Below are 26,558 nucleotides of genomic sequence, written 5' to 3' on the forward strand. Positions count from 1 at the left end.
CCAAAAACTGGACTAAATTAAAGGTAACATAAATTTAATATTGCTCAAGTAGAAGTATAAAGTAGCAGGGCGGCGCCAGGAAAGTGCTTGAGGGGGCACAAGCATCATTTTGATAGTACATCCAGTTTTACAGAGTACAGAGTGTTCAAAATTATACTACAATAAAAATAAAAGAACTCTATGTTAGGTTTTATAAATCACTAGAGGGCACTAACTACATTTTAACTTTAAGCAGCGAAGCAAACATGGGGGTATGGTCATTGATAAAAGGCTCTAAATGAACATGTTAAGTGTATAAGTGTGTATGTTCTTAACCCCTCCAACTAAAAAGTTCAGGTGCAAAATAGTAGTGGTCCAAGAAATTACTCAAGTGAGAATAACTTAAAGAGTAACATTTGATTTATAATTTGTAGGACAAAATATTAAATAATGCACAAAATGTGATTTTTCAAAGGATAATCACAAAAATGGAACAAACTAAATCACATCTCAAGGAACTTCAAGAAATACAACTGTTCAAATTTCATACTGTCAACATAAAGCTTTTGTCACTTTAGACTTATGGTACATTCACACTGGGGCGTCAGGGGCGTTGGGTTTACATGCAAAGTCTATGGTGGACGTAGGTCTGGGCCGCCCTGCGTTTTTGCGGTGTCCAAAGTGACAGACGCCAGAGTTGAAAAAGCTGAACTTTTGGCATTTGATGTGCAGCGTCAGCCAATCAGATACTACACTAGAGTGATTTAGCGCCATCATTAACTGGGAAAAAGTAGAAAGACACCCGCCACAAACTAGCGGCAACTTAATTATATTGGACACACCGGCTAGTTTAAAGGCTTGTACTGGACTTAGACATGCCAACACAGAGCTGATCGGTTGAGGGGTTTTATGTAATGAATACACTAAAACCACTCGCTCAACCTGGTCTGCCATCGTACACAAGGACACCGGGAAAACTAAATATCCAAAGGCACTCGCAGACTGCAACAGATGCCCTGGACACTCCATGGGCATGATTTGCATCGGAGGAGTTTGTCCTCAAATGCAAAGGCGTCCAACTAGAGGCGTCCAACGTATTTTTGTGGATTCACTTTTAGTCACAGTGGGAAGAGGGACCAAAACTTTTACTCAACTAAGAGTACTGCTACTTCAATAAAAATGTTACTCATGTAGGAGTTTTCGCTGCTAGAAAAGTGCAAAAAAAAGTTATTCAGGTAAATGTAACTGAGCACTATCCACAACTATCCAACAGCACATGGGTGAATAGGGCCATTCATCAGGGCAGTCGAATTCACATTTATTTGATTGACAGTGGGGCTGACTCTTTGTGGGTGGGGCATGAGTTTCTATGGGTGGAGCTTGAGTCTTTGTGTGTGGGAACAGTCCAGGGACATACTTTGATGCTTGAGATCCTTTGAGTTCTGGTCCAGACCCCATAAACCCGACCAAAGACCTGGTTGAACCCTTGTTGGATCTCGGCGGTGCGGACGCCGTAGATGATCGGGTTAACCGCAGCGGGCAGCAGGATATAAACCAGACCCATGAGAGTGTTCAGGTCCGCGGAGAGGCTCAGCTGTAGAGTGTGGGAAAGGAACGCGACCGTGCCCACCAGGTAAAACACCAAGAGAACTATCAGGTGAGTACCACAGGTGTGCAGAGCCTTCCACCTGTCCTCCCTCGCACGATGCACCACCACCAAGATCTGCAGGTACGACAGAAGGATAATGGGGATGTCCAGACCCACGAAGCACACGATCACGGCCACACCTGCCCCTCGACTGGCCCCTGTGTCGCCACAGCCCAACCGTACCAGCGCCATGTGGTCGCAGTACAGGTGCTCGATGACGCGACCGCCACAGAAGTCCAGAGAGCCAGCCAACGCCACCAGGACCGCCATGACAGAACCACTCCGAACCAGAGTGAAGAGGAAGAGGGTCAGGAAGAACGAGCGGCCCACCAGCTGTCTGGACACACAGCAGGGAGTATATGTGAATTTATATTAATACAGTGGGAAATGAGAGGCCAAACTAGTAGTGATGTGGCGTTCATGACCAAGTTCCTTAAAGGTCCTGTACTACTCAAAATTGCCATGTTATAGTATTGTTACCTCCTCAAAAACATACCTGAAGTTGTATTTTGGCCTGGTCTGTCTCACCTGTCCCTGAGCTGGCCTGTCTCACCTGTCCCTGAGCTGGCCTGTCTCACCTGTCCCTGAGCGGGCGTGTCTCACCTGTCCCTGAGCGGGCGTGTCTCACCTGTACTTGAGTGGGTGGCAGATGGCCATGTAGCGATCCAGTGCCATGGCGAGGAGAAGTGTAGACTCCAGTGACGACAGGAAGTGTGTCAGGAACATCTGCGTCAGACACTCGGCCAATGAGATGCTGTGGGTGGGGTTTAGCAGGACTAGAAGAGCATTTGGGACGATGACCAGAGAAGAGAGCATGTCCACCAGACACAGCGCCCCCACCAGGATGTACATGGGACTCCACAAAGCCTCCACGTGGATGACAACCAGCAGCAGACAGCCATTTGCCACTATCACAAGTCCTAAGACTAAGACTAGCGGCAGAGCGATCAGGCTGCGCTGCCACAGCAGGAATGGGAATGCCAGGAACTGAAAGTCTGACTGGTTCAACATGCTGCTGCTCCTACAGGCCTGGAGGAGTACTGCTTTGAGAGCGGCATTTTATATAGAATGTGTCCTGACTGAGGAGATTAGTGCAGAGATTATGAGGATTAGTTATTAGTCATTTAGATTATTTTGAAATGCTAAACAAACATACACACCATACAAGCACACATAACGCACATGTGATGAGAAATGAGAAAATGTAAAAGCTGAAAGAATGAATTTTACACAAAAGTAATACACATTTAAAGGAAAAATACTGTACATTTATATAAAACAATACAATTAACATGTAAAACATCTATGGCTGTGTGTGAACGTCCACACTGTAATGGTTGGTGACCAGTTGGTGAAAAAGTAGTGCACTCTAAATTTCCCACAATGCACCTTGAAAAGACCGGTCAATGTAGACCACAATACAGTGTCTGAAAAAACAACAGCGGACAGCGACAGGTCTGTAACTGGACACAACACGACTGAACGAAGCAGATAAAAGTGCTGGTTTATCTCACTGTTGATCCTGATTATGAATAAAACTCTTAAATAAACCGTTGCTGTATTAAGTTGCTAAGTTTAGCCTTTAGACTGTTTTTCACCCGGACCCAGAGCCACGTGATGTAGTTGAGGGGTCAGGGACTAAGGACGGAGGAGGAAATTCAGACACAGCCTATGACCAGTGATAAATATGTTATAGATCTGATCCCTGTATTTTTTTCTAACAATCTCAGTCCTGCTCAAAACTGAAGACTTTTCACTGAACATAGTAGTGTCCCAAAACCAACACTAACATCAACACAACATGACTACAAGGACACACATTTTGAGTCTCACCTGTTCTGTGTGGGTCGTCTGGTCTTCTGTAAGGATCCCATCTTCACTCATATTTAAATACTTTTCCGTTGTACTCCTGGGAGAATCCTGTTCGCTGATTGGACATGAGTTTACTGTGTTAAATGGTTGTTAACTGTGTCCATGTCCTCTGGGTTGAGTTTGGAAAATCTGACTTTAACTTCACAACATCTAAATGAGCTGCTCTAATGATTATTCTTGTTAAACGACATTTTCAGCTCCTCCCGCCTGCCTGCTCCTCTGGTCCTGCTCCTCTGGCTCTGCTCCTGTCGGCTCCTCTGATCCTGCTCCTCTTGCTCTGCTCCTCTGGCCCTGCTCCTCTGATCCTGCTCCTCTTGCTCTGCTCCTCTGGCCCTGCTCCTCTGGCCCTGCTCCTCTGGCCCTGCTCCTCTGGTCCTGCTCCTCTGGCCCTGCTCCTCTGGTCCTGCTCCTCTGGCTCTGCTCCTCTGCTCTTCATTTAGTTCATTTTAAACTGTTAGCAGTGGTTATTCCCCACTCTCCTTGTACGTTCCTCGCAACTTAATGATTCACCCTGATGAGTTTATAAGCTCTTTTCTAAATGTTTTTGCTATTACAACAACAACTAGCATGCTAACAGTGCTACTTCTTGGAGAAAATACAACACAAACAAATTAGATGCAGCACACAAGATGAATTTCAATGTATTACATGACAATTTAAATTTATTACATAAAAAATAAAAAATCTTACTATCCTTGTAAATATAACATCAGGAAATTGAACCATTTCATTAAGTTTTTATTGTTTTTTTGTTTTGTTTTTTAGCACTTTTTCCATGCATTACACTGAAGGATAATGATTTTAATTGATGAAGTTAAGAGTTCATTTCCCCGCTGCTTTCATCTGTAACTGCTTTGTGCGCTCTACTGCCCCCTGTGGTCGCTGTAATTGTCCCTCTGCTGCAGGTGATTTCCTCAGAGGCAGAACTCGTTAGTATCTCGAAATAATTAATGCTCCCCTCTCCTCCCCTGCAACCATCAGGTATCTGCTCCGTCTGACCCTATCCTCAGTATTAAACAGTGTAACCCACCCATACACCAAAAGGTCAGAGCAGGAACACCAGATTTACACATTTACAAAAACGGTATTGTTTGTTGTTGTTTGTTTTTAATCTGATCACCCATTCAATTATTACCCAGGTCCATTACTGCAATGTTGTCCCAAAATCTGCAGAACAATACATTAACCCTTTAAATATCTCCTTAAAGGGCCCTATGTAATATTAATATTTTCAGGGAAGACCACAAGGTTAAGAAACAGGTCAGATCTGTGAAAAGACGTGCCTGATCAAAGTAAGAATGCATGTTCAAGATATTTTTATTAGCAATGAAAACACACCTTTAAAGGTCCTATATTGCGTAAAACTGACTCTTGTGAGCTTTAAGTCATGTTATAATGCTGTTACCTCCTCAAAAACGTGCCTGGAGTTGTGTTTTTTCATTCACACATGTTTGAGTAACTCTTCATTATTAGTCTGTCTACATCTCCAAAGCTCAAAATGCTCTGTTCCACCTTGTGATGTCATGAAGCGGTAGTTTTCAAGTTAACAGCTACCGTTTACCTTTAATTTAGTAGAGACTGGTAATCCAAATGATTCTAGTGAAGGTGTATGGAGTTTAAAAACACAGTGGAGCACTTCCTGTGTTACCACGTGACATCACAAGGTGGAACAGAGTGTTTTCTGTTTGAGAAAAAAACGAAATATACAGGGTTTGTGTGTTAAACATGTCTGAATGAAACAAAACACAACTCCATGTGTGTTTGTGATGAGGAAACAACATTATAACAGATCAGAAAATATCCTATGACTGTAGTGTTTTAATATTAGTTTGAAATGTAGCTGGAGTAAAGATAGAGACAACACAAGAGTTACTGAGGCTAAAGCTGCATTTACATGTTTTATTTGTAATACTTTGTAGAAAAGATGACATTGCTTATAGTTTAAAGCTACTGATGAGGTGTCTGGTGTTATGGAGTAAGGACGAGTGAAATGACACGGCGTCACTTTTAACCATAGCAGACTCTGGTACTCTGATCTAGAGGTACTATGTGTTTTTAATTGTTTAGTCTTTGTTTAGTCCTGGTTTAGTCTTGTATAGGCCTGATTGAGACCTAATATGACCTATTACACCTAGAGAAGTGACATTGAACAATATATAGCTCCCTCTGCTGTATCAGGTGGAATACTACACAGCTTTTACACCTGTTTAGACGTGTGGAACAGCAGAGGACTATGCACAGACATTAATGAAGATAATCAATTAATTACAATTAGAGTCACATTTACATCATTAACCAAAAAAAAAAAAAAAAAGATCTATTGAACTGCAGAGAGAAAAGCTTTATTTGCCACAGTGAGTGAGTGAACAAAATTCTACCAAATGTGCTGCTTATATGGTACAACATGAAGCGATGAATAATAATAGGAGTAAAAATAGTTAATTCTGCTAAACTAAAAGATGAATACATAAAATAAGGAGTAATGGCTGGAGGTGTACAGTTGTAGTACAGGGCAAAGAGCAGCAGAGAAAGTAAACATAACTCCTATCTTTAAAATGCATTTAGCACGTTGTCAGCTTGTCTTTACAGAGTTTAAATAAAACACAGGTCTGAGCAGATGTAGGATCTGTTTGCGAATCTCCTGAGTCCGGATCCCGAAGGCCAGGGGATTGGTAGTACTGGGCAAGAACAGGTAGAGGGCGCTGCAGAGCAGGCGGGCAGTGTGTGGCAGTTTGTGGTGAACCCGATAGGAGATGAAGGCCACGAGTATCACGGCCAAAGAGATGGACATGACAATGATGTGCGTCACCACGGTGTTTGTCGCCTTGGTGACGATGCGGCCACTCAGAGCCGTCGCCAGGACGACTACGTACGACACGGCGATGAGGATGAAGTCCAGCACCGGGACCAGGCCGATGGTGAGGAGTCCCAGAGCTGAGTTCAGAGACGTGTCTCCACAGGCCAGTCTCACCACAGCCATGTGCTCACAGAAACAGTTCAACAGCACAAAGTCACAGAAGTGCAGCCTGCCCACCAAGACCACCAGCCCCGAGATCAGAGTCACGTTCCTCAGCACAAGAGGGACCGCCAAACCCAACAACACCCTCCCAGACAACCTCGCACTGTACCGCAACGGGCACACCACCGCCAAGCACCTGTCCACAGCCATCCACAGCAAGATGGTGGACTGGAAAGCCCCCAGCAGGTGAACCACAAACATCTGCAGCAGACAGGTCCCCAGAGACATCTGTGTCCAGCCCCACAGGAAACTCAACAGGAGCGGAGACAGGACCAGCAGAGGCAGGGCCCCATCCACACACGCCATCCCTGCTATCAGGAGGTACATGGGAGACTGTAGACTACGGTGCCGCAGGATCACAAACACCAACAGGAAGTTAGCCCCCAAAGACAGGAAGTAGAAGAGAGACAGAGGCAGGAAGAGAAGAGGACGCAAACGACCCAACTCCAGGAAACAGCTGAGCTCAAACACAGTGTGAGAGGTGATGTTTGCCATGGCACCAGTAGGGGGAGCCAACGGAGTCACAGATCTTCAAAATAGTTCTCCCACTGACATGGTTTAGTGCATTTTACATCACAATCTCATTCAGACTCATTCACTGAGGACTGGAGAAATGATCCAGACATTTCCTAAACCTCAGACACAAGAAGTTGAAACTCCAAAAACTAAATAATGAAAAAAAAAAAAAAATCACTATGAAAAAGATCAATAAAAAAAGTGGGGACAAATCAACTGAACTAAAATCACACCAATCACACCTTTATGAATAATCTTGTATTCTGTGGGACCTTTCAGTAAACATTCCCCACATTTGTTCAACATTACATCTAAATAAAAGACGCTCTTATCATAACCTCTGTCATAAAAATGGAGAGATTCTGATCACAGCTGTGGCTCAATGACTCAATAGGAGAATTTTGAGAATATTTAAACATGTCTTCAAATATTGTCTTTTTCTTCACGCACGTTCTTTATCTTTAACATCAATGCAATCAGATATGTTGCCATCAAACCACTTAAGTATTCTGTCTAGATTTCAGTTTTTTAGGACAAAAATGACAAAAAATGTATTATGTCGAAACTCATTTTAAATATCTCATTCATTCTGTTGCCAAAACATGATTTGCCAGAGTCCCTGTCCCGTTTCGGTCCTCAGGCTTTCTGCTGAAACGCCCCAAATGATCATATGTAGTACTTAATGCAGATTTAAGTAATTAAGTAAGTAAACAGTGGAGTGGAGTGTGATCCAGATCTAAAATGTGTGTTCCAAGACAAATGCACCCATCTGAATAAATGTTATAAATGAAAAAAGTTTGGACGTATCTGACTGAGTGGTTTGAATCACTTAACACTTTACCAAAGGATTAAAGACGCAGTTCACAGTGGTCAGTCTCTCATTATTTCGTTCCACATCGACACTAAGAGCACATGGCATCTTTCTTCTTCTCTGATAATCTAAAATGAAAAACAAATACTTGGCCTAACAATATGTAAAACTCATGAATCTGTGAATAAAATAAAAAAAAAAGCAGTAAGTTTCCATAATGGTTCATTTCAGAATTACAGATATGCTTCTCAGATTAGAATCAAAACAGTTAAGTGCAAAATATTTACAGCGAACAAAATAATTATTACAGGATTTCATGTCAGAACAAGTGGAGAGTGAAGAGAACCAATGGAGACACAGCACTTTAATGTCGTCTGTCGGACAATCTGATTGGCTGAGAACTGCGTCATTGATCCTCACTGGAATCATGGTAATTCATTCATCTTCGACCTATGACCCCAGCAGAGTACCCCAAATGATACCACAGAAAGAGAGTACCCCAAATGATACCACAGCAAGAGAGTACCCCAAATGATACCAAAGCAAGAGAGTAACTTCAAATGATACCAAAGCAAGAGAGTACCCCAAATTATACCAAAGCAAGAGAGTACCCCAAATGATACCAAAGCAAGAGAGTACCCCAAATTATACTAAAGCAAAAGAGTACCCCCAAATGATACCAAAGCAAGAGATTACCCCAAATGATACCAAAGCAAGAGAGTACCTCAAATTATACCAAAACAAGAGAGTATCTCAAATTATACCAAAACAAAAGAGTAACCTCAAATTATACCAAAACAAGAGAGTAATTTTGCCAGCTTCAACAGAGCGTCTGGAGGCTTTTCAACAACACATAGTCCATCCCTCTTTGTCAGAGGGGAGAGTTCTAATACTCCATTGTTACTGCAGTGAAAACATCTTCTGCAGCCCAGAAAGCAGAAGGCACTGACATTAACCACTCCTTTAAAGATAGTGACGTACAGATCTTAGCCAGAGAAAAGAAATGGTTTGAGAGGGGAGTTAAAGAAGCTATTTTTGTTAGGAAAGATAATCCTTCCTTGAACAGGAACAGGGGCCTTACACATCACCTATCCCCATATATAACTCCATCCCCAGACCCAAAGGAAACAAAGGAAACAAAGAGAACAATATATCGAGCCAGGATGCCAATAGGTGTGAAAACACCCAAACACCCATTCCTTCAGATAAATATAAGTCAGTTTCCTCCTGCAATCTGACCAGAACTGAAGAAGTGGCTTGGATGAGCAGCGAAATGTCTTCACTCCTACAACTGTTTGTCCAGTTGACAGATTTAACTTTGTCTTTTACTATGGATCTGACCTGGACGACTGAGGGATTACACAGACATCCCTTAATAGGTTTTAGATGTCACTCATGCATGTTTCAGTAATTTAACATCTCTCCTGGGCCCTATTGGAACCCTTCTTATGGTTAACTGTAAGACCCTGAGCAACTGTCAGCCTAGAAGCCTGTGTCACCCATGCTCCCAAACGACAATTCTCCAAATGAAAAAACATGATAAAAAACTGTACACAGCAACTTGACAGACCTGACACAATGTGCATTAGTTTCATTAGTGGGATGTGTTGTGATAGCACTCTGAAGGGGGAGTGACTTAGCATGGAGAGCAAAGGGAGAGGAGACTCAGAACATCAAAAACAAAAGTGAAACTTATAAACCACGTGTGTCAAACTCAAGGCCCCGGGGGCCAAAAGCGGCCCGCCAAGTCATTTTATGTGGCCCGCGAGAAGGTAAATTAAGGCTTGACAGGCTTAAAATGACAGGCTTGTCATTTTAAAATAAGTCTATGCTACTTTAATGTGTGCATTGACAATAAACTAATGAGATTTTCCCAATAAGTGACACTGAGAAATATTTGCAAATAATCATCCCAAATTGTTCAGGAAGAGGAACATTTTTGGCATGGAAGGCAGTTTCAAGAAAGATGGTAAAGGTGAATACAAGCTTGTGCTTTAAGGAGAAAATCTGTATGTTTTTTTGTGTTATGAGGCGGCGTCGGTACAATCTACATCGACATTTTGACACCAAACACCTAGCCTTCAAGAAAAACAACAAACTGTCCAATAATTAAAAGGCTGTTTTTGGAGCAGTGCTGAAGGTTCTGACCGGATACACACTTTTATCAGGAAATACACAGTTACACGGAGTTACACAGACACAAAATACTTGCAACTTGAATAAGTAATAAATACAGAAACAGTTATTTAACAAGTTTAAAAGTAGTTACACTTATTTTGCATGACATTTGTTTACATTTAGTGACATTTATTCTGCCACACAGTCACATCTGGCTCTTGATGGCGGCCATTTTGCTGATATGGCCCTCAGTGAAAATGAGTTTGACACCGCTGTTATAAACCATGCTAATGCGTTGTTTTCAGGGAATATAGCATTTTTCAGAACAAAAAAAGCATGGTGATCTAAATGTGTTAACATATACCCCATAGAAGTAAAATACTCCCTTTTGAACATTCTCCGTCTGGCCTAATTTCATCACTCACATTGCAGACAAGCCCTTCAGTGCAGCGTCCACACTGACCTGATCTGCGACAGAAAAACTTGTATCTACAGAAATGGACTGGAACATCTTTGGTACAGTAGCTAGCTTTTATTTATTTTTATCTGAAGCCACATGACCCACACAAACTAAACACACCCAGAGCAACTCAAACCAGTGTACAGGCTGGGGGTCATTAGTAAACTTATATCGTTCATCTACGGCACTCTACATTTTAAGCCAGTGTTTGAAAACTCACAAATCCTCCATGTTTCTTTCAAAATCCTGATGCATTCTGGGAAACATCAAGTTTACTCTCTTCAGAATGACCAATGTTACAAACAACTGTGCAGGGAGACTAGACTGGACACACAAGCCTCATTATGGGATGTCCCTTGAGTGTGTGTTTGTTAAAGTGTCCTAAGGGTGTGTGTGGTTATTATGGGATGTTTTGGTGATGTCCTTTCTCCACAGGGACTCGTTAAAAGCCGTGTCCCTCTGATCCTCCGGGACCTTTTAGTCCAGTTTGTTTGTTTGAACTTTCCACATGTCCATCGTCTTATTACTCCTGTGTTTATATTATCATGGAATTGCTTCTCGAAGTTTCCAGTGAAGTAAGTGAGTAAAGTTGAATTATATGGCAACTTTAACAGTCTGACAAGGTAAAAAGACATAAGTATTAAAGCAATCTCCCAGCTTCAAAATTTTTCATTTGAGAAAATATAGTGGAGCTGTCCTTCTGTTCATTAAACTATCTGATCCTCCAAAACTTACGGATCAATGGGTTATGGTTTGACTTGACACTATAGGTCAAATCACTTCTTTCTCTGCTTTTCAAGACAAATTATGGAACATTTAAAGTGCACTCACTGAATATTCAAGGTAATGTCCACTTTATTAATATAGTGTAAAACGGAGGATTTGAACTTGTGTCTATTCTGGGTTGATGAGGGAAATTAGAAAGGAGAGGAAACCCACCCAGTTAAGAGGAGAAACCAAAGACTGTTTATATAAATGGACAGAGCTAACCTGCTAGTTGCTGCGTTCCAAATAGGAAGTGAGAGTAGGCGCGCTTCCGACTCCTTCAGCACTGGCTACAATTCACTTTCAATCTTCAGCATGAATCACCTACAATAAGAGCTCACTACTAGACTATAACACAACAACTCCACAAAAGATCTTTCCGCAAAACACTCCGCGAGCTAGGCATCCTGCGCCGGCTAGACCAGGGGTGTGTGCGAGCTAGCATGGAAGCTAACATGGGAGCTAGCATGGAAGCTAACATGGGAGCTACTATGAGCCGCAAGAGATTGCTAGACCTCGCAAGCGGGGCTGTCGAGCTGGTATCAGCGCTAGGCTAAAAGCTAACCCTCACAGGACAGCACTTCCATCTATTCTGCTATCCAACGTTCGCTCACTGGAAAAAAAAAATTGGACTACCTCAAACTGGATTTAACTACACAGAGAAGGGTGAGAGACTGCAACGCCATCATTCTGCCCAAGACGTGGCTCAACCACACCGTTCCGGACAGTGCTATCCAGGTGGATGGACTAACAACATTTTGGGCAGATCAGGACCACACCAGCACCGGTAAATCTCGGGGAGGTGGTGTGTGTATCTTTATTAACAACAACTGATGCACAAACGCTGTAGTTGTCTCAAGTCACTGCTCTGTGAACATTGAATTCCTAACGCTTAGATATCGCCCATTTTATTTGCCAAAAGAATTCACTGCCATGAACATCACAGCTGTTTATATTCCACCCAGTGAAAACACTGAGGACGCGCTGGCTATATTGTATCAGTCTGTGAGTTCGTTACAGGACTCAAACCCGGACTCGATCTGCATAATTGCGGGCCAACCAGGCCAAACTAAAGACTGTACTTCCACATTACCACAAACACGTGAACTTTGCGACCAGGGGAGAGAACACTCTCGACCAGGTCTACACAAACATCAAACAAGCACTCAGAGTTGTTCCCCATCCCCACCTGAGGAGCTCAGACCATCTCTCTGTAATGCTAATTCCAGCCTATAGGCCACTGCTAACTAGCAGCAAGTCAGCTGTGAAGCAGATCAGGGCCTGGCCAGAGGGAGCCATCTCAGCTCAGGACTGCTTTGACCTCACAGACTGGTCTGTTTTCAGGGAGGCAGCCACGACCAACCAGCACATCAACCTCAATGAGTACATAGAGTCTGTGACTGGATACATATCCAAATGAATGGATGATGTTACTGTCACCAAGAATGTCACTGTACGAGAAAACGACAAACCTTGGTTCATGAAGGAGGTACGGGAGCTCCTGAGAGCACCAACACTGCACGGGGACAAAGACTCCCTCAGATCAACCAGGGCTAAACTGCACCGGGGCATGAGAGCAGCCAAGCGGGCCTATGGACAGAAAATCCACTCTCACTTTCGGGACACAAAAGACCCCAGACGACTGTGGCAAGGCACAGACTACAAACCAACCCTCCTGCCGTGCGAGGATAACACAGACTTCCTCAACTCCCTAAACATCTTCTTCAGCCGGTTTGAAGAAAACACCACCACACCGACAAAAGTCCCCACCGGCTCAGACAGCACAGCACTCCAACTCGACCCAGCGGACATGCGGAGGACCCTACTCAAGGTGAACCCCAGGAAAGCTGCAGGTCCGGACAATATACCTGGGCGTGTGATCAGAGGCTGTGCAGACTCACTCACAGATGTCCTCACAGATATTTTCAACATCTCTCTGCGCCAAGCCATCCTTCCAGAGAGCTTCAGCTCCACTTTTAACACAATCATCCCACAACACCTGGTGACCAAACTAAGTACACTAGGCATCAGCACTTCATTATGCAACTGGATACTGGACTTTCTCACCAACAGACGACAGACAGTAAGAGTCGGTAAAAACTCCTCAGAGACCACCATCATTAACACCGGGGTTCCTCAGGCATGTGTGCTGTCTCCATTGCTGTTCACACTGATGACCCACGACTGCTGTGCCAGATTCACATCGAATCACATCATCAAATTCTCTGATGACACAACAGTGGTGACTCGGCATACAGAGAGGAGGTACATCAACTCATCAACTGGTGTGACAGAAACAACTTGCAGCTCAATGTCAACAAAACAAAAGAAATAACTGTGGACTTTAGGAAAAAAAACACAGTACACACATCCCACTCACAATCAATGGCAGTGTCGTGGAGTCTGTGGAAAGCACCAAATTTCTGGGAGTGCACATCACAGACAACCTCACATGGACCAGAAACACCACCTCCCTCGTCAAAAAAGCACAGACGCACCTTCATTTCTTGCACAGGATGAAGAGCGTGAACCTCCCCACTTCTGCACTCATCACCTTCTACAGGGGTGCTATTGAGAGCATCCTCACCAGCAGCCTCTCTGTCTGGCACGGCAGCTGCTCGGCGGTGGACAGGAAGGCTCTACAGAGGGTGATGAGGACTGCTGAAAAGATCATCAGATCACCCCTACCAGCCATCCAGGACTTATACACATCACACTGCTGCAAGAGAGCCACCAATACCATCAAGGACACCACCCATCCAGCACACAAACTGTTCTCCCTCCTACCATCCAGTAAGCGGTACTGCAGCATGCGGTGCTATACAAATAGATTCAGAAACAGCTTCTTTCCACAGGCCATCAGGCTGATCAACCCACTGAAGAAGATACCATGAACATTTGTTATTGTTAGTGACATCCAAATCAATCTCACATACAATAATGTCCAGGCAGCTCAGCACTCTTGCACTTTACAACTGCAATTGCACTTTCATTTTCTAGCTCCTTACATATTGCACATCTCATTCTACCTCAACAACTTTTGCACCTTCCATATGGCACATTCATCGACCTCAAGCTTCCTTCTTGTTGGAAAAGTATATGCTTGCATGTTGTCTCCGTCTGTTTACTGTTGATGCATGTGTACACTTTATGTCGTGTGTGTGTGTGTTTTTAGTCAAATTGCACATTTAGAGTCCGGTGGAACGCAATTTCAGTCCTTTGTGTAATGTCTGTTACATAGTGAATTGACAATTAAGTACACTTTGAACTTTGAACTTTGAACTTTGTATAAAAAAAACGGTCACTTCTCTCTCTGTAACTGCTGCTGTCAGACTCGTCATTTTGGTCTTACCTTGACCAAAATGACGAGCTCTACATGGATGATCCTGGTATTTTTTACCTTACTACTCAAGATATGAACATTAATAACAATCAGATTGACAGTGTTGCTAACTGCCCAATCCTGCTAAACCAGTGGTGTGGGTGGCAAGTGGCGTTACTTTCAACAGCCTGTCTCTGGATTGATTCTTTGATTGCTCTGATACTCATTGGAATTTCAGATATGGAACTTGGCTCCAAATTTGTCCCTATAACTGCTCTAGCCTCGATGAGCGTCATTTGCTTGGAGCCAAACGCTATGGGTGATGTCACACTCACTTAGTCCACTTCTATATACAATCTATGGGAGAAACATACAAACGGTGTGCTTGCCCGTCAGCCACCATGTCACCACTACAAAATGGTGTGATCACTAAATAATGCACTATGTAGAGCAGAGGTGCCCAAACTTTTTTTTTTAATTGAGGGCCAGATCTCAAAACATATTCAAAGTGGGGAGCTACAGATGATGATCAATGCAGTGCGGTGTTTTATACAGAGCTGTGACAGAGCCGCTGTGTATTAATAAGGCTTAAAACACATTAATTTTAGGTCTGTATCACAATGCAATGTGATGTTTGAGGATATAGTGGTACAAATAGTTTAATTTGCTGTTTAAAGTCCTGCGTATGATCAGTTGGGCCAGTTCAGCAGGAGGCCTGAGGGCCAATAAAAACTGGTCTGAGGGCCGCATTTGGCCCCCGGGCCATAGTTTGGACACTCCTGTTGTAGAGAAAGTACGGACTTATCTACACAGTAAGGTCATTATTCAGACTTTGGATGAGGGAGTTGTTCAAGGGCTTTCAGCTGAACTTGAGTCCTATCTCTTACAGTACACTAATAGTAAGGACTAAAAATAAACTATTTTAGGAGCAAAAAAAAGTAATTTCAATACAGTTATTCTTCAAACGCTAAATGTGAAGTCTTTTCATTGAAGAGGACATATTATACTTTTCTTGAGATATTTAAACCGTAACATATGTAGATCATTATTATACATTTTGTTCATTACAAACATCAACATTGACCTAAAACAGCTTAATAACAAACTGATTCATAGACTATCTGTTCAAAAGTGCTGATCTTAATAGCATTTCATCGTAGCAAGCAGCAGGGTTTCATGTACATGTTTTTTATTGTTGGAAATGGCTGTTTGACATTTTTGAACCCTATACACCTGACCTGGAATCAGATAAAAAAAAAAGAAGTAAGTACAGAGCATAGGTGGTAAGTGGAAATTTTCTGCAGACATGTCTCGTTTGCTGGACATTACAGGAATACTCAAACAAGCGTGAATGAATTCTGAGTAAATACTGATAATTTTAACTTTTTCTTTTTTGCATATGTCTCCTTTAGGATGGTCAGGTACTAGGGGGATAGTAATCTACTGGACATGAATGGGAGTAAGTTAATGATTTCACAGTTTGGTTATAGTGCCAGTATTTGTGAATAATCATACCATGTGTAAATTGGTAGTAGAGTACTGGAGTAGTCCCTGGTGAGAGGAGGGGCCTGGGTGCCTTCACAGATAAAACCAAGTTCTAGGCTCAGTCTGGCCCTGGTCTCAGGTGGAGTATGTACTGATTCAAAACTGAGCAGGGGCTGTTTTAGTATATTCTTTTAAAAAATATTTGAATTATATTTGTTATACTATTCATGTTTTATGTATTTGACATATTTTATAGTTGGGTAGTGAAAGGTTTAAATTAAGAAAATCGGATGTAAAAGTCGTTTTTATCGAGATGAAATGTAAAATTGTTATTCATAAAAAGGTGTTTTGGTGATGTCTACATAAATTTGTGGTAATCTTTTGTTTTCTTTATTTTTAGCTTTTTGTTCCTGGTTCGAAACAAAACCATGTGATTTATTTTAAAATGTGTTTCAAAAATCATTTCATTGCATGTTTCAGATGTTTTCTTTGAATCCAATTTTTGTTCAGTTTTCTTTTTCTGAGACAAAAGACCAACCCAAACACAGGATTTTATTTCAAACTGCGTTCTACACCTGTTTTTACTTTGATATTGATATTTTGACTTGATACTGACTTAGATGAACATTTCAAATGATTTAAAATGTTGTACTTTTCATGAAATATTGTACAGCCCATTTAGTTGTCGGCTAAATGGGGATTAATTTTTTTTTTCTGTGATATATTCTGTTCTTTTTCAAATGACACAGATACATACACTTTGAACTTAAATCAACTACTGAATAATATGTTCTCTTCTTAGTTTAGGTTTTGGTAAAAGAAGATTGTGAGTTGTGGCCTCTGACATATGACATTGATATTTCAGTAACTTTTAAGCCGTGGTGCAGAAGGCTGCAGCTGAAACATGTCAAATGTCACTAATTTCACTCACTTCATGTTGACGGCGTACCTGGACCTGGGCATGTTCAGATACCTGGTGTTCTTGCTGCTGCTGGTGCTGTACATTATGACTTTAAGCTCTAACCTGCTGCTCATATCGGTGATAGTTCTGAACCGCACTTTGGCCCAGCCCATGTACTTGTTCCTGTGCAGTCTTTTCCTGAGTGAACTGTACGGCTCCACCATGTTGTTTCCAATGCTCCTCCACCACGTGGTCTGGCAACTCCACCAAATCTCTGTTTCTTTTTGTTTTCTACAGATTTACTGCCTTCATTCCTATGCCACGATTGAATACCTCAATCTGGCTGTTCTTTCGTACGATCGTTACATTGCCATCTGCTTCCCCCTGCAGTACCACAGTCACATGAACAGGGATCGCATGATAAAACTTATTGTCTCGGCATGGCTTTATGGATTTTTCATAGTTTTGACCACAGAAGGCATTACTATTACTCTAAAGCTGTGTGATAATAAAATTCCTAAAGTGTACTGTGACAATTACTCTGTTGTACGAATGGCCTGCTCTGATATTTCGTATGTAAACATCCATGGATTAATTGTTACCTTTGTCACCATCGTCATCCCATTCCTCTACATGCTCTACACCTATGTGCGCATCCTCAGAGTGTGTTTCTCCGGGTCCAAGTCTCTGCGGCAGAAGGCTCTGAGCACCTGTATGCCTCACCTCGTGACCATTCTCAATTTCACCATCGGGGGAAGCTTTGAGCTGGTGCAGAGCCGGTTCAACATGGGTGGTACGCCCATAGCCGTGAGGGTGTTCCTCTCTTTGTACTGCATCTCCAGCCAGCCCCTCCTCAGCCCTCTCATTTATGGATTCAACATCTCTAAGCTTCGATCTATGTGCAAAGGGCTGCTACTCTCACGGCTGCACCAGAGGTAACGTCACAAAGCAAACTACATAAGAGAAAAAAATCTATATACATGTCTGATGTAGCACACTGAGGCAACATAGGTCCATGTGGTATAGTGATTGTCTAATAGCCAGAATTATGAATGTGCTGTGTCTTGACTGAAGACACAATGACAACATGGTCTGGGATGAGCAAAAAACCTCAGATTTTGGATCAGAAAGAAACTACGAATAACGCAACACATTTTTAATTTTTTAATTTTGTTTTTATATATATATAAACAAATGCTCTGAAAATTCAATACATTATTATTGCATAATAAAAAAGCTTTGGTAAGAAAGTGATTCTTTCGTCTGTGATTATTAAACTGGTTCATTTCATGATAATAATAATCATCTTTTACCTCATCATTTTGGTTGTATTTTAAGTGCAAAGGAGCAGTTAAACTGTATTTAATGCTTCATTTTTTCGGCTGGTGGAACCGAGGCCTTCATCCTGGTGGGAGATGCTGAGTCTTTTTCTGAGAGGCATCAGAAGCAAATGCCAAAACCTCTTAAACCTACCATCCACACATCGTTTTTTTTCACCAGTAGATTGGAGATATGAAATCAGGTCAGTCTAATTACAGGTGGTAGCTTTAAGCTTAAAGGTAGACTTTTCTTTAGACAATTTTAATTACTTTCTTCAAAATCAGAAATGTACATACAGTAACATTACAATACATTTCACGAATTTGGCAAAGCTTCTGATTGTTTATTGAAAATATTTGAGTTAATTAGAGACACACCTGTGGATGTATTTGATGGCAGACCTGAAACACACTGCTTCTTTGTGTAACATCATGAGAAAGTCTAAAGAAATCAGCCCAGAGATCAGGAAGACAATTGTGGACTTGTGTCTGGCTCATCCTTAGGCGCAATTTCCAGGTGCCACGTTAATCTGTTCAAACAATTATACACAAGTATAAACACCGTGGGAGTGTCCAGCCTTCATACCGCTCAGGAAGGAAACGACTTCTGTGTCCCAGAAATGAACGTGCTTTGCATAACAACCCAAGAACAAAAGCAAAAGTCCTTGTGAAGATGCTGGCTGAAGCTGGTAAGAGTGTGCTGTTATCCACAGTGAAATGAGTTCTATACCGACATGGGCTGAAAGACCACTCAGCAAGGAAGAAGCCATCACTCCAAAAGCACAACATAGATGGCATCATGAGGAAAGAACATTACGTGGAAATATGGAAGCAACATCTCAAGACATCAGGCAGGGCACAAATGGGTCTTCCAAATGGACAATTACCTGAAGTATGCTGCCAAAACTGGTTACAAAGTGGGTTAAGATTAACAAAGTCAATGGACTGGTCATCATAAAGCCTTGATCTCAATCCTGTTGAAAATTTACGGACAGACCTGAAAAGGCATGTGCGAGCAAGGTGGCCTACAAACTTGGCTCAGTTACACCAGTTCTGTCAGGAGGAATGGGCCAGAATTCCTGCCAACTATTGTGAGAAACTTGTGGAAGGACATCTTTGACCCAAGTCATACAGTTTAAAGGCAATGATACCAAATACTAATGAAACGTATGTAAACTTCTGACTCTGAAAAAAGCAATGAAAAAGTGTCTTAAAAATTAATTCTCTCATTATTCTGTCATTTAGCAAATAGAATTAATTTTAGTAATCGTAATTGACCTAAAACAGGAAAAGTTTTGTCTGATTTCATGTCAGGCAGTGAGAAAAAATTGTGCGTGTCTTTTTACATAGTGTATGTAAACTTCTGGTCTCAACTGTACTCTCAACTCTTGATAGGTTTAAGCAGGTAATACTACCAGTTACAGGTCAGATCTATGGAGAGGCAACACCGCACACAATAAGACTGCTTTTCTGTCAAGGTATTTTTTTGCTTGATAGATCAGTTTAATGCCATACCAAGGAACATTCCAGGCAAAGCAAGGCAAGTTTGTTAGTATAGCACAATTCGTGCACAAAGTAATTCAAAGTGCTTTACAGAATAAGGTCATTTTCACTGATACTGGTGCGCTCTGTGACCCCAGTGCACACTAGATTTATGTTTACTTTACTTTCAGGTCAACCTTGTTCACACACGCCGCGCAAACACCACACTATGAGCCACGTGAGGGGCCATCAGCTAATCACCAAACTTATTTTTATGACGATGCGTTTCAAGCCAGCAACCCCGTGAATATGAGTGGACGTGCTTGCTTCCCCTATACGCAGTGGTCTTTTCTTTCACCTGTTGCTGAATTCACCTGTATGTGATAGGTAGGTCGGCCTGAGGTTGGCTGCGTTCACACCGCACTCGCCCCACTCCAGATTGTGAGTGGAGCCGCTCTGAGCCCAGCCATTTACTGTGGCCCAGTGTGTTCACATCGGTCCAAGCACCGCTCTCAGAGTGAATGCTCTTTTATGTCTAACTACAGGCAGTGTGAAAATGACAGAAGAAAGACATTACAATCACAATACAAACAAATCAAAACATATCATATTTATCAATAATCACTAATTAGCAATAATCAACCAAAAATCACAATGTAGTCAAGAAGGTGGCGACAAACTCACCTCAAAAGTTACATGATGCACCTTTAACCTTTAGGGGTAACATAGGGTTTAGATTTGTAACTTAAAAAAATGCAATAAAATAATATAAATTGTCAGGTGCATTATTGTTTAGGCCTCTTCTTCTCATTTGCTGCAATGACGGAGTTCTGCCTCCAGAGGGAATCTTCAACCAAACAACTATAAAAAGTGGACCACATCTGATCCTGAGGTCAGTCTTGGTTTAAGTGGATCATGTTTACATTATTTTTATTATGAATATTTGATATACCTAAAGTTGATTTTTTTTCTCTGTTTCATGAAATTTGTGGAAGCTTGTCTTGTTGGCTCTGCTGTTTCACTCAATGGATAATGAACAGGAATATTACTTTGTTTCTGTGTGACATATTTTGTGTTATACGTTTTTAGGACTTTTGAATAATCCTTTCTGATTTTCAGTTAATGTTAAAAGATGTGCTTGTTTACTGTAAAGAGTCATGTGTTTTTGAATCCTGTGTGTAGAGGCATTGTAGTTTAGGGGTCCATTTATTGTATCATATAAAAATATCACATTTCTACATATTATTGTAGTTTTGTGGATTTCAAATTCATCCAGGCCATGGAGCCAGCTACAGAGAAATTATTTTGATTTTCGATCCGTTCATCAAAAAACTTGTTGAGTTTGTGGGTTTCTCTCAGTCTTTGTGAGACGTTATTGCTTAGTTGGAACAAACTGAGCTTTTGTTGTTGTTAAAATTTGATAGAATGGAATATACATTACATTTAAATTAATATTAGTCAAGATTAACATTCATTCATTAACATTCATAAACACAATGTAGACATTTGTATTGATAACAGTCAGTGATCAGCTTGGGTGTTTGTAGTAGGTCTATGAGTCAGTCCTTTGGCACGAGATCCTCTATGTGGTTTGGAGAAGAGTTCAGATTTTGGGGGAAATAATTTGACAATTTTTTTTTTTTGTATTTAAAGTCTGTTTGTGTTGTTATATTGTTTTGTTTATATTGTTTTTTTTTATGGCCAAGATATTTACTTTGAAATAATTTGTTTTAATATTTCCAATGACACAAAATCACATCAAATCAATCAACATAAGAAAAAAAAAATAAACCCCCTTTTGTAGAGTAATAATTCTGATGATTGTATATTATTTTCTTCTAATGTTACATCTATGTGTTCTTTAAAACATAGGTATATTCATGATTTTGTGAATTGTGGCAAGAACTACCCTAAACCCTAACCCTAAACAACACTTTATTAATTTTGGAATCAGATTTTCAAAGTTAGCCAGGACGTTTGACCATAACAAGTGATTTGATTTCTATTTTCCACAGGAGTCAGTGCTGGTATATGCTAAAGTGACGGTTATTCCTCTTGTCTATTGTCTTCATATTTGTCTTGTCTTACAACATGTCAAATGTCACTAATTTCACTCACTTCATGTTGACGGCGTACCTGGACCTGGGCATGTTCAGATACCTGGTGTTCTTGCTGCTGCTGGTGCTGTACATTATGACTTTAAGCTCTAACCTGCTGCTCATATCGGTGATAGTTCTGAACCGCACTTTGGCCCAGCCCATGTACTTGTTCCTGTGCAGTCTTTTCCTGAGTGAACTGTACGGCTCCACCATGTTGTTTCCGATGCTCCTCCACCACGTGATCTGGCAACTCCACCAAATCTCTGTTTCTTTTTGTTTTCTACAGATTTACTGCCTTCATTCCTATGCCACGATTGAATACCTCAATCTGGCTGTTCTTTCGTACGATCGTTACATTGCCATCTGCTTCCCCCTGCAGTACCACAGTCACATGAACAGGAACCGGATGATAAAACTTATTGCCTCAACATGGCTTTATGGATTACTCAGTGTTCTTCAGACTTTATGCATTACTGTATCTCTAAAGCTGTGTAATAATGTCATTCCTAAAGTGTACTGTGACAACTACTCTGTTGTACGAATGGCCTGTTCTGATATTTCCATTTTAAATATCCATGGATTAGTCTTTAGCTTTGTTACCATCGTCATCCCATTCCTTTTTATAATATTCACTTATATATGCATCCTCAGATCATGTTTTTTAGGGTCCAAGTCTCTGCAGCAGAAGGCTCTGAGCACCTGTATGCCTCACCTCGTGACCATTATCAACTTCACCATCGGGGGAAGCTTTGAGCTGGTGCAGAGCCGGTTCAACATGGGTGGTACGCATTTGGCCTTAAGGGTGTTCCTCTCTTTGTACTGCATCTCCAGCCAGCCCCTCCTCAGCCCTCTCATTTATGGATTCAACATCTCTAAGCTTCGATCTGTGTGCAAAGGGCTGCTACTCTCACGGCTGCACAGGATAGCCCTATAATTTACACCCAAAAAAAAGAAAGAAAAAAGTTACATCGCAATTACAATCAGTGAAATAATTTGCTTCGTGTCATGACTTGAGTATTATATATGTAGGAAACGTCTCTCACATGTTTGTTTCTGTAAAGACAAAGTGAATACTGGTGTGTTATCATTAAATTAGATGCTACCCATGTATGTGACGGAAATGTTTATCCCTTAATAAATTAATAAAGTTTGAATAAATAAGAGAACAGAGGCTGTGTCATTAATAAAGTGACATGGCCTCCCCCCCTTACTTTTACTTCTCTATTGAAATCAGTGGTCATTTTGCCCACATATAAAACACTGTTTAGAATCAGGCAACACTTTTTAATAACTACACTATTTGCAGCCTTAATAAAACATGAAATGGTTAATTTATGATGAACAAATATTTTATTAAGATGGGCTTAATTAAGGGGTTAATTGAGTAGATGTAGAGTAGTAGGCAGTTAATAAGCCTTCTTAATTAAACAATTGTTCATGAATTAAGTGTTTCCTCATGCTTTATTTCAGGTAATTCAGATTAAGTGTAGTTATAAAGTGTGATAAACTTGGCCTCCTTTATGTTGGCACTATTTCAGAAATCCTTGTACTAGCGGTAACACTTGGAACATCAAATACTGTATATGTGAAAAGTTTGATAAAGTTCGTTTGCATCTCTAGAGAGAGCTGAGAGCAGGTGAAGGTATAAATCCCGCCAGGCCTCAGAGCTGGAGGGCAGGGATGATCACAGCAGTTCTCTATGGACCCGACAGCCTTCCCCACATCTCCTCCGTGAGCCCTGAGCAGAATGAACCCGAACTCCTCTAATGTGGCCTTTTTCTCCCTCACTGCGTACTTCCACCTGGGGCCACTGCGTTACCTCGTCTTTGCTGTCCTTTTGATTTTGTATGTCTTGATGCTTCTCTCCAACGCGCTGATTGTGGCCGTCATCTATCAGAACCGAAGTCTTCACGAGCCCATGTATATTTTAGTATGTAGTTTGTTTGGTAATGGTATCTTTGGTAGCTCCATAATGTTCCCTTTCCTTTTATACCAAATCCTCCAAGACGTACACATTGTTCCGAGCCAGTTCTGCTATTTCCAGGCCTTTGCCATACATGTGTACGGGATCGTTGAATACTTCACTTTATCTGTGATGTCATATGATCGTTATTTGGCCATTTGTGTACCGCTACAATACAACACACGGATGACCAGAGACAAAACAGCTGTGATGATGGTGATACCGTGGTTGTACGCGTGTTTCATTTGCCTTGTTATGATCATGTTAAGTTCATCTCTGCGTCTGTGTGGAAATGCCATCCAAAAAGTGTACTGTGACAACTTTCCCATTGTCAGACTAGCCTGTTCTGACACTTCAATATTAAATGCTTATGGACTGGTCATCAGCATAGTCAACATATTCTCCCCGATGCTGCTAATCCTCATCACATACTTCCGCATTCTCCGTGTGTGTTTCTTAGGAAGCGTTCAAACACGTCGCAAGGCTCTGGCCACGTGCATGCCTCATGTTGTATCTCTGATGAACTTTGGCCTCGGTGCAGCATTTGAGATAATCCAATACAGGTTTAACTTGAGTTACCTGCCTGAATCTGTACGGATTTTTCTATCCCTTTATTTCTGGTTGGTCCAACCGATTTTAGACCCCTTTGTGTACGGACTCAGTATTTCCAAGATCAGGGTCCTCTGCAAAAACCTGTTTGTCTCTAAGATATGACGCTTTAATGAATTTAAATATTAACAGAGGACTGTTTTGGGTTTTTTTTCACGCAACTAGTAACTAGGATTTTTCCACTAGCACAAGGGAAAGTCTTGGAATGCCACTCAAACTGGTTTCCTCTTTGTGAACTGAACTCAGGAATGGTTGTGCGCTTGTGATCTGTTGCATCAATGGAGGTCACCAAGGAAAAGTGTATCGGACTGGTTAACATCAGATAAACTAAGCATTTGTCAGATTCTACAATATTCTATTATTTCACATGTTATAATGTTTACATTTTGTTAAGTTGTGTTTTTAAAATGTTTATCTAGAAACATTCCAAGTGGGAAATAACTTAGATCTCATGTGTCGGATTTTATCATGAAAGCTTTTGACTTTGAAGGCAAATTCAGCTTCACCTGCATTTCTCCTGGTTTAGAACTGAGAATTTCTGAAGCACTGATTTGATTTTCTGTAATCCAGAGGCTTTCTGAAGTCTGTTAAGCCACTTACAGTTTAAAGTTGTGTTCCACTAATGCGTCACAAAGCAGTAAATGATTTTATACCAAGTGTATGTTTAAAAAAGTAAAAAATAAAATAAACTTGACTGTCCCACTGTTTTGTGAAATGAAAGTAAATGGAAACTTAAAGACTGATAGCAAATTCAAAACATTTTGCATGGTTTTATTCTTATGGTGCGTTCAAACCAAGTCGTCAGAGGCATTGAGTTTACAAGGAAAGTCTATGGTGGATGCAAATGTTGGCGGGGCGTTTTCAAGCATCAGAGCAGCATGAATATGACGTTCATGAGCGTGTCTTGAGCGTTCACACGTCCAAAGCGTCATATGCCAGAGTTGAAAAAGCAGAACTTTTGGCGTTTGACGCTCTGTTTCAACCGATCTGAGACTGCACTCCAGTGATGTAGGAAAAAGTATAAAGACATCAGTTACAAACTAGTGGCAACTTAATTATGCAGAGCGCACTGGCTAGCCTGGGGTAATCATGGACCCAGACACGCTGCCGCAGAGCAACTCCGTTGATGGGTTTTATGTAATAAATACACTTATGCCACTTTCTCAACCTGGTCTGCCATCGTTCACAAAGAGACCAGGAAATGAAAGCATCCAAAGTCACTTGCAGACTGCAACGGACACCGTGGATGCACGGCAAGTTTTTTTCACACTGTTCACACCGGGGCGTCAAGAACGCCTCTAGTTTGATGCTTGTAGTAGGACGCCTTTGCGTTTGAGGGCAGATGCCTCATTCTTGATGCACTGGTGTGAACGCACCATTATTGTTCAAAGAAAAAAACGATTTCTGTTGAATATTGGTTTAGATAAATTGTTTGATTTAAAATATATTAAAATTGGTACATGAGGAGTTAACTGTGCAGGTTCTTTAGATGGATCGCACATGATACAGATTTTACACCAAATAAATTTGGGGAAATAGTGCAACAGTGCACTGGGAGATAATGTTTAGTGGAGTTTTATTTGGTCTCAGTAATCAGCATTTTCACAGATACTCAAGGCAGCCAAGGCAAGTTTATTTGTACAGCACAATTCGTACACAATGTAGTTCAAAGTGCTTTACAGAATAAGAAGGACATTAAAACCACACAAATAAAAACATAATAAAATTAACATTAAAACAGAAACGTGCAGAATAAAAACCTTTCAGTCATATGCACAGCTAAACAAAACTGTTTTGAGCCTGGATTTAAACATTGTCAAAGTAGAGGCCTGTCTCACACTCACAGTTTATTATATAAAGCGAGTAGGGAAAAAGGTTAATTTTCTTTATTTCAGCAAGTATTAAACATGTTCTAGATGCTTATAAATCAGACGTAATTTGTAAAGTTATTTCAAACTGTACACATCCGTGAAGGATCTAAAAGTGACACCACAGGATATGGGAAAGAAAGATGAAGGCTCTATGAACATGAATAACATTATTATAAACTAGGAATCTATGCAGTGAGGTTTAAGCTGCTCTTGGAGTTAGCATGGCAGTAGCATTAGCATCAGCATTTGGAAGGTGCTATTCCATATTCTTCAAACCTCAAAAACCACATATACCTCATGTTTGCAGAGTAACTCATCC

General features: G+C 41.2%; 4 protein-coding genes across 4 annotated transcripts; 2 read left to right on the forward strand and 2 right to left on the reverse strand.

Annotated features, from left to right (window-relative positions):
- Nucleotides 1-570: 570 nt before the first annotated feature.
- Nucleotides 571-2,638, reverse strand: or55e1 (odorant receptor, family 55, subfamily E, member 1). The gene is made up of 3 exons (XM_033976580.1): nucleotides 2,256-2,638; nucleotides 1,397-1,964; nucleotides 571-759 (listed from the first exon to the last, which is right to left on the reverse strand). The coding sequence occupies exons 1-3, from the start codon at nucleotides 2,636-2,638 to the stop codon at nucleotides 571-573; spliced, it is 1,140 nt and encodes a 379-aa protein (XP_033832471.1).
- Nucleotides 2,639-6,071: 3,433 nt separating this feature from the next.
- On the reverse strand, nucleotides 6,072-7,013 carry LOC117379877 (olfactory receptor 52K1-like). The gene has a single exon (XM_033976581.1). The coding sequence runs from the start codon at nucleotides 7,011-7,013 to the stop codon at nucleotides 6,072-6,074; it is 942 nt and encodes a 313-aa protein (XP_033832472.1).
- A 9,886-nt stretch (nucleotides 7,014-16,899) lies between these two features.
- Nucleotides 16,900-17,835, forward strand: LOC117379878 (olfactory receptor 11A1-like). The gene has a single exon (XM_033976582.1). It carries the CDS (start codon nucleotides 16,900-16,902, stop codon nucleotides 17,833-17,835), a length of 936 nt encoding a protein of 311 aa, XP_033832473.1.
- A 5,708-nt stretch (nucleotides 17,836-23,543) lies between these two features.
- LOC117379879 (olfactory receptor 10A3-like) lies at nucleotides 23,544-24,473 on the forward strand. The gene has a single exon (XM_033976583.1). It carries the CDS (start codon nucleotides 23,544-23,546, stop codon nucleotides 24,471-24,473), a length of 930 nt encoding a protein of 309 aa, XP_033832474.1.
- Nucleotides 24,474-26,558: the final 2,085 nt, after the last annotated feature.

The sequence above is a fragment of the Periophthalmus magnuspinnatus genome, chromosome 13, assembly GCF_009829125.3.
Source record: "Periophthalmus magnuspinnatus isolate fPerMag1 chromosome 13, fPerMag1.2.pri, whole genome shotgun sequence".
NCBI lineage: Eukaryota > Metazoa > Chordata > Actinopteri > Gobiiformes > Gobiidae > Periophthalmus > Periophthalmus magnuspinnatus.

Excerpts from the sequence above, each read along its gene's own strand:
- or55e1 (XM_033976580.1), bottom strand. The coding sequence starts at position 2,638 with ATGTTGAACCAGTCAGACTTTCAGTTCCTGGCATTCCCATTCCTGCTG. Across the intron at positions 1,965-2,255 it reads TGCCACCCACTCAAGTACAG|ACAGCTGGTGGGCCGCTCGT; the intron begins GTGAGACACGCC and ends CTGTGTGTCCAG. Across the intron at positions 760-1,396 it reads AAAGGATCTCAAGCATCAAA|TTAATGATGGCGCTAAATCA; the intron begins GTATGTCCCTGG and ends ACTTTTTCCCAG.
- LOC117379877 (XM_033976581.1), bottom strand. The coding sequence starts at position 7,013 with ATGGCAAACATCACCTCTCACACTGTGTTTGAGCTCAGCTGTTTCCTG.
- LOC117379878 (XM_033976582.1), top strand. The coding sequence starts at position 16,900 with ATGTCAAATGTCACTAATTTCACTCACTTCATGTTGACGGCGTACCTG.
- LOC117379879 (XM_033976583.1), top strand. The coding sequence starts at position 23,544 with ATGAACCCGAACTCCTCTAATGTGGCCTTTTTCTCCCTCACTGCGTAC.